The sequence below is a fragment of the Glycine max genome, chromosome 7 (genome assembly GCF_000004515.6).
Source record: "Glycine max cultivar Williams 82 chromosome 7, Glycine_max_v4.0, whole genome shotgun sequence".
Lineage (NCBI taxonomy): Eukaryota > Viridiplantae > Streptophyta > Magnoliopsida > Fabales > Fabaceae > Glycine > Glycine max.
In genome coordinates, this window is record NC_038243.2 from 9,836,639 (window position 1) to 9,845,621 (window position 8,983).

At 30.7% G+C, this 8,983-nt stretch overlaps 1 protein-coding gene across 1 annotated transcript; it reads left to right on the forward strand.

Moving 5' to 3' along the window:
• The first annotated feature begins 413 nt into the window (after positions 1–413).
• Positions 414–1,497, forward strand: LOC100784278 (NDR1/HIN1-like protein 10). The gene has a single exon (XM_003530019.5). The coding sequence runs from the start codon at positions 673–675 to the stop codon at positions 1,294–1,296; it is 624 nt and encodes a 207-aa protein (XP_003530067.1). The 5' UTR covers positions 414–672; the 3' UTR covers positions 1,297–1,497.
• Positions 1,498–8,983: the final 7,486 nt, after the last annotated feature.

Genomic DNA, 8,983 nt, shown 5'->3' on the forward strand with positions numbered 1-8,983 from the left:
ATAATCAGTATATATTTAATTCCATTTTTGTCAATAAGATAAGAGAACCCTCTACCTGGTAAAGATCAGCATCATCATACGTTGCGTGTGACTAAACATTAAAGCATCGGAGATAAATTATGACTATATTAATTCTTAATTATTTTAAAAATTAACCTGAATTGCCGAGTCCTTAATTTTATATATCAAATTTTAGCAAATAACCAAAGTTACCAAACAAAATATCATCATTTTGGAATAGCATTTCTAAAATATTAAATTATAATTTCCAGTTGTTGACAAAAGAGAGTGACCAAATGATGGCAGCATATCCTCAAAACTGGACTGTAGATACAAAATATGATTTATTAAATATTTTTACACCAGATGACTTAAATCTTAACAGCAATCCTTTCTTATTTCTTTCACATATAATATTTTGTACCCTCATCTCCACGTCTCCTTGTTACTTGTTAATCAAATAATTGAAGAATTTCCTCTTTATCTGGCCTCAAGAGTCAACGCTTCCCTTTGCACTTGTAGTTTCCAAGGAAATCTCTAGGAAAATTAAAGATCATCAACCAACAAACCACACGCTGAAACTATCAATGGCAACCCCTACAAATACGCATAAGAAAAAATGTTACACCATCTTTCATCAAACACTTAGACCTACCAACCAATCATCACACCATGTGTTTCAGATCGCGTTGCAGCTTCTGCTATATCTTCTTCACAATCTACACCCTTATGCTCATGTTCATTCTTTCCATCATCCTCTTCTGGATAATCATCTCACCCTCAAGTGTCAAGTTCCATGTAACCGATGCCTCACTAACACAATTCAACCTCACAAGCAACAACACATTGTACTACAACTTCAAAGTCAACGTCACAATGAGAAACCCCAACAACAACATCATAGTGTACTACAGGAGGATCACAGCAATTTCTTGGTACAAAGATAATGCTTTTGGTTGGGTGAGCTTAACACCCTTTGACCAAGGCCACAAGAACACAACCTTCCTTCAAGCAGTGTTTGAAGGGCAGAGGGTGATTAAGCTCAAATCTAAACAACTTGGTGAGTATAAAGATGAGACAAGTGTTGGGATTTACAAGGACCTTGCTGTGGATTTTGATCTTAGAATCAGAGCCAAGTATGCAAAGTTCAAGAGTAGTCGTTTCAATACACCCATTGTTCAGTGTCGCCGATTGAGGGTTCCTTTGATTTCTAATGGTAAATCAGTACCTCCTTTTAGTGTCACCAGATGCAAAAGTGCTTATTTCTTCTCAGATCGTGATGCTGCTGATGGATAGGAGCTGCAGGCTGATATGAAACCTCTATAATCAGTTGACCATGTCAGTTAATCTGTACACAATTTTTCCATTAAAAATAATCTGCAGAGAGATGTGTAAAGGTGTTACATGGATATATATACACCATAACATATAAAAACACTCTCATGTATGTTGTATACAAAAAATAAAGGAAAATACTCAATTTATGTATCATTTTGATTTTCTTATGTTATATGATATTTCAGCTAGTTGTTGTTCATTTCTTTGTAGTCCCCATGATTGTGATTGATGATATACTGTAATGTTTACTTTTAATTTCCAAAAGTAGATACATACGTGGAGAGAGGTGGAAACTTGAGAATTGCATCTTTTGGTAAACGAGAATTCACACACGCCAATTATATAGAATTTGTCATGGATATATCATTCCCATCAACGTAAACTTCACCAGCCAATTTTCCTCTAAAGCATCAACATCGACTGGTCTTGTATGACATTTTTTTTATTCATAAATGGCAATAATAGTAGGAACATTTTAATAGCGACATGTTGTCTGTGTTTAAAAAGTAAAAAAAAATGGAATAATTAATTTCTTCACAACTGGGAATTTTATATGAAACTTGTCGTTTGGAAATGGTTTTAATTGACCTATTTACACATCTTTTTATTTTCACAAATGAATTTATTTCAATATTCTATTTAAATATTTAATTATCGTTCATCCATCTTCCATGTTGGTCAATAACCCCTCTACATGATAAGGATTAACCTCATGCATTTGATTAAACATTAACCTCATGTTAGTTCTTAATTATTTTATAAATTAATCCGAAGACAGCCGTCCTTATCCAAAATTACCTTCTTTCATATAAAAATCTCTTATAAAAATATTTCTGATTTAACTATAAGAAAAAATAGTTAATTTTGCACTAATTAAAAAATTCAATTTATTATTTACTTGTAGTAATCTCAATTAAAAAATAATTTTAACTTAAATGTACTTTCAATTCATATGATCATTTTTTTTCTAATGGATCCATGCGGTTATAAAAATTCCTAAAAATAGCTGGCGTGACAAATAATTGCTGGCATTAGAAAGTAGTTGTCAACAAAAAATATCATATTATGAGTGTCACGTAAGTAAGGAAAAAAGACAAAATTATTGGGGTTAAAAACCTAAATGGGAAAATTTAAATTTTAAATTAAATACTAATATAAAATAAATACTTAAGTAAACCTAACTAAACTTTAATCTAACTTAGCTCAGATTTACAAAACTTGAGTTTGTTTTATTTTATTGTAGATTCATTTTTAAGACTTAGTTTGTCCTATTTGAAAGTCTAACATATATTTTTAAAGATTTTAGATAAACCGACAAACATGAACCAAGGCACATTTTAGTTTTATAGAACCACAATCTTGTGTCACAGTTGCAACTTAAGTATTTATCCTATTGTGAATATTTTTGGAATATCTGCAGGGTTCGAATACACTTTTTCATCCTTAAAAATTACCAATTTAGCATAATAATTACACTTTAAAGGCCAAAATAAAAAAAAATGAAACTTAAAAGACCACAATATAATAAAAATATATAAATAAGAAATCAAAATTATATTTAACCAAAAATAATAATAAAAGAACTAAAAATGATCCTAATAAAATATAAAGCTAACTTATTTCTTAAAGTTTGAACCTAAAATATTGTGCGAGCTACTCAAATTCCCAAATCCCTACATACATGGTTAGGGATGATAATAGGTGGGTTTTGAATAGGATCTTATAGTGCTGATTCTCATACCTGTGTTTTAAAAAAATCTTCATACCCGGTCTCAGCTTGGCAGATAGTAACTTTAACCCTCATCTTGTTTCTATTAGATACTTATATACTCATAATCACACTTGCAACTCACACTAATATATAAAGTTAATAAATCAAGTCAAGTTAATACATAATCCTGAGTTGTCTAAACTCAAGTCAATACAAAAAATTACAAAGATAATAATTCAACATTATGATTCCTAAAATTAATATTCTAATCGTTTAATAAAAATTCTAATTAAACTTGAATATCATGGATAATTTATATGTGTGTATATGTGACATGTACATAATAGGAGGAGTGAGTATTATAATATTCATACCTGCACTCATATCTATGTAAATTTACATATAAATATTCATTTTTCATACCTAATCTCAATATGTAGATAATTATTCTTTTGACTTGTAGATATTTTTATAGATACCCGTAAGATCAGGTGGACTTTCTTGTCCCTATTGTACCATAGTGAATTTTTCTTTTGAGATGCATGTATCTATCAATTGACACATGCATGATAAGTAGTGAAAAATAACAAATTATTAAAGAAAGTATTTAATAGGTTTTTTTTTACGAAAGTATTTATTAGATTAAAAGTTAAAAAATTAATCAATGCTTTTTTTATAATTTAAAACACTTAATATGATATATTAAATATTTTTTTACCAGATGTCTTAATACAGACACAATTTCTTCATCACATTTTATATTGTGTACTCTCATCTCCACGTTTCCTAGTTGTTAATCAAACTATATATTGAAGAATTTTTCTTTACTCGGCTTCAAAAGTCAATGCCTCGGTGCACTTGTATTATATTTTGCAGGGAAATCTCCCAGAAAAGATCAATCAACAAACCACACGCCTAAACCATCAACGTCTATACCCTTCAAATACCCTTAGAATTAAATGTTACATCATATAATTTCATCAATCACCTAAACCTTCTTCTCCTACCAATCAATCACAAGTCACAACACCATGTGTTGCAGAAACCGCAGCATGGCCTGCACATGCTACACAATCATCACCCTCTTATTCTTGTTCATAATTTCTATGATCCTCTTCTGGATAATCATCTCCCCATCAAACTTCAAGTTCCATGTAACCGATGCCTCCCTAACACAATTAGTTACATTACCATTAACCAGGAAAAGTCACGGTGTCTTTTCTTCAAGTCTTATCACATAAAGCTGGTGTGACTTATTTTATTAAGTCACACCTAAATAACCACCTTAATCAGGAAAAGTCACCGTTACTTTTCTTCATCTGTGTCCATTAAATCAATTTGATAGCTTAAATTTTTGTCGTTTGTTTTGGTAGTTTTTTTTTTTTTTTACTTTGAAATTAATATGGTTTTTATATTTAGTTGTATTCTAGCAGTTTTATATCATCACAAAAATTTCTTTTACAACAGGTGACAGATGTGTAAACAGTAAGATTGATCTAATGGCCTAAAATGAGAGAAAACTACTTAACTTTCACCCCTTAAAATCACTGAATCCATAACCAGAGCTTCCTGTTATGAAACCTCTTTAACCCCTGGATATATGGATATTTGAGCTGTTGATGTCAGTTAATTTGTGCACAATTTTTCCATTACCTCAATCTGCAGTATATGTTACAAGTATATTTGAGCTGTGTAAAAGTGTTACATGCATATATATACATAAGTATACAAATATATATATATATATATATATAAGTATACAAAAATAAAGAAAAATTCTCATGTTATGTATGACTTCGATTTTCCAGACTGCTGTTTATATGTTATTTCAGTTTTAATTGGTAAATTAGAATTCACACACACGCAGATTATATAGAATTTTACATGGGATGTCACTTGACCAACCAATGTTCCTCTAAGTCTCACGACTAGCCTTGTATGAAATTATATATATTAATGAATGATTTTCAAAGCAGTAGGAATATTTAGATGCGACATGTTATCGATTGAGTTTAAAAAGTCAAAAAATGAAATAATTAATTTCTTCACAATTGGGAATTTTATACAAGCTTGTTGGGAAATGGTATCAATCGACCTATATTTACACATCATTTTTATTCTTATTTTTCAAATGAATTCATTTCAATTTGAATATTTAATTATTGTTCCATCTTCCATCTTTGTCAATTATAACCCTCTACATGATAAGGATTAAGCTCATGCATTTGATTAAACATTAAAGCATAGGAGCTAAATGACTGTATGATTATGACTATGTGCTAGTTCTTAATCATTCCAAAAATATATATATTCTCTATCATATAATAAAGTACTCTAGTTGTTTTTTTTTTCATCTTTTTCAAGAACACCGAATGACGTAATGCTAATTAATAAGTATTTCATTGTGAAGATTCTGAATTGCTACTTTCCTGGGAAACCACGTAGGCAATGATTCATGACCCAATTGGATATTTCGAATATAAACACCACACTAGCATGTTATTGTCAACAGTAAGAAATCGTTCACTGTGACAGTGTCTGTTCTCTTGCATCTAAAACTACAAGAGACTGATATAGGTACAACACGGGTTACATATAAATAGAGTGTTGTTTCTTACAAAGAAAAAAAATGTGAAACTAGAAGTCTAAGGAGTGCCACTAGAAAACGTTGCAAAAGCAAATGAGTGACACTAGAAGTCTAACTTCGCTCTTGGATGTCAACAAAGTAAGTTCTACCAAGTTAGAAAATAACTGTTGATTACATCTAGTCTAGATCTTACATCTTCCAAGTTTTTAAGTTCTTCCATTAGTAGATCTGCCACTGATTAAAGAAAACGTACCACACTCAGTACAAAAATATTAACATTGAAGAAATTAATACCAATAACAACAATAAAAGATGAAGTGACAATAGAAAGACTAACCTCTGTATACTGCTATTCCAGTTGGAGGCATCTTTCGTTCCTCAGGCATATTGAACTGCATAAAAAGGAGACAACATCTTGAATCAGATCAAAATCAATTCTCTACGTATTTAATAGTTCTACCTCTATATTCTCTACATCTTGTAGTTTAATGTGTCTTAACTCTTAAGGAATTCTGCCCACTATTATATTTACACAATCAAAACCCAAATAATTAAGTAGGAGGTAAAGTTTAATGGCTCTACCTGTTACATATCCAGTGAGGGTTTATTTATTTTGCTTCTATGCAATGAGGGCACATCCATCCCTTGTTCTTTCTCACTTGCTCTATTTCTAAGACAGAACAATAGTGAACAATTTCAGACTACCAACATGAGTAATTTTTAATGAGTCTTGTTATATTTTAGAATATCTCACTATTGAGTTCAAAGCATAACTTATAACTTTATGATGAAACAAATTTTATAACATAAGATAGTTTTTATGTCAAAAAGAATGAAAAATAAGCAATAACTTTATAACATATAACCTCTAGATGCAGGTATGAGGGTGGGACAACTAAAACTATTTCAATTAAATATATTATACTACTATATATCAAACAAATATAAAACCAAGCTCTTAAGATTGGCCAGGGGTGGACTTAATATTAGTTAACAAAAGCTAAGTCATGAATACCCTTACTGTACAACCAAAGTTAATGTGAAACCAAGGATTTTTCTTAATGCAATTTTAATTTGTTTGCCTTGTTTAGCTGCCCCTTATCGTTGGCTGAACTATTTTTTCTCACCTTCACCATATCGAATCTTGAGACAGGCTCTACAAAAAACACCAGTGCTAGAGTGACAGACAGAACAATCAGTCTTTCCTGTTGGAAATCATTGTCAAACTGTTAAAACATTGTGGAACTAAAGCAAAAAAAGAACTCAAAATAAGACTTTTTAAATCTGACCTAGGCATGGTTCTTTCACATCAAAATTGCCACATCTCTTGCAGTCTTCTTCGCCACACAATTTCTTTTGCCTGCATTTGTGTTTTAGTGTTACATCGCAATGTCATCAACTCATCATCATCATCATCAGCTATACCAAATACTATTACACTTGTTTATATATATAGCTCCACATTAAACCCTTTACCTATTAGGAAATTTCTGTACATTGACCAGATTGGATATATGTCAAATTGTTGGCAATGACCAAACAGTATCATCATTTTGTATTAGCTTCTAATATAAAGCATATACCACAAGAACCTTATACCCCAAATAACAAACTAATATAAGCTTATACTATAAAGCATATACTACCAAACTGTGAACCTTATACCCCAATTCTAATATAAAGCATATACCACCAAACCGTGAACCTTATACCCCAAATAACAAACTAATATTATCTTCTAATATAAAGCATATACCACCAAACTTTGAGCCTTATATCCCAATAACAAACTATGTAAATTTGTGACTAAGGATTAGTAAAACATTAAATTAATCTCCAGTTGTTAACAAACAAAAGGGAGTGAGAAAATGGACCTGCAAAAATGGCAGCATATCCCCAAAATTGGATTGTAGACACTACCTCTGTCCTTGCTATCACACCGCCGAGCAGAATTCTCTGCTGAAAGCTGAAGATCTACATTGCTTAGGTTTATGAAAGGAACATTGGCAGGCCTCTACATTGTTTCCAAAAATCGGTCTAATTCAATGGTGAACGAATCTGTAGTTGCAATCTGAAAAATATTCTCTAGTGTGTGTGCGAAAATCATAATAATTTTTTCTCTGATTTCTCTCTCAATATTTTGTAACTATTTACACTCACAAATGAGTCTCTCTCACCCTAATTTAACTTCTTTTCACTTAAATAAGTAAGACAAAATGAGTCTTCTTATTTAAACTTTTACTATAAGAGTCCAAAAAACCCAACAGAAAATACAAGCACATTTTGTTTGCATAATCTGAGTTGTATTAGCTGTTAAAGTTACTGGTATTTTCCTGGAGATCATCGTGGCATAATTAATTGGAGCTTTTTCAGTGACAAGTTTTTTCGGTGGTAATATTTAAGGAATGTGAGTTCGAGTGCAAAAAGAGATATAATGAATGAGATTCTTTAAAAGGTTCATTTTATTTTATAGTTACTTATTTGTAGTATTAGCTAGTTTTCTAGAGTTGTAGAGGCCTATTCTAACTTCACGAAATGATTCTAACTCTTAATTTCAGAAGTAGATAAGATGCTTTCTAGTTTATACAAAATCGTATTACTTCTCAGACAATAACTGGTTATGTACCATATTTATAGATGTTCATTTTTATTCACGTGTAAACAAAGTATGTTGCATGCAAATAGGCCCCTCTCAGTTTCTAAGAAGATCCTTTTACTAATAAGGCTCTTTATTGCAGATGCCTTTTGTATTTAATCCTTTAGATTTATTCAATGCATTCTTTGGTGATTTGAATGAATTATAAGGAGATGGACATTAACTTGATTTTGTGAAAAACAATATAAACAATGGTCTTGATTCTCGGTAACTTTCTTCTCACGATCAATTTGGTTATGTCTTGATGTTCATAGATATGTAGTGACAATGGTCTTGATTCTGTCTCAAATCCGAGGAGTACATTGTACATACATATGTAGTGAAACATAAAGCTCATAGCTCTCTCCACATAAGTAGGAAATCAAAATTGAATCCCGCAAATGGTGATATGAAAGAAAAATTGTTTACTAATTGACATTGTCAACTTAGATTTAGTTGGTTTTAATTTGAGAAAAAAAATGTAAGAGAGAAAGAAAAATATCATAGAAGAAGTGAGTTTTATTTGGAACAGTTGGCATATTTTTTTTTATTAAATAAGTTTCATATTTAAATACATTTAAATAATTGAATAAAGATATCATGCTCTAATATTTTAGAAACTATTATTGTTTGCCGATAATTCAACAATAGAATCAGAAACTAATTTAAAATTTGAAATTGACTTATATAGCATCTAAGGCACATTCAAGAA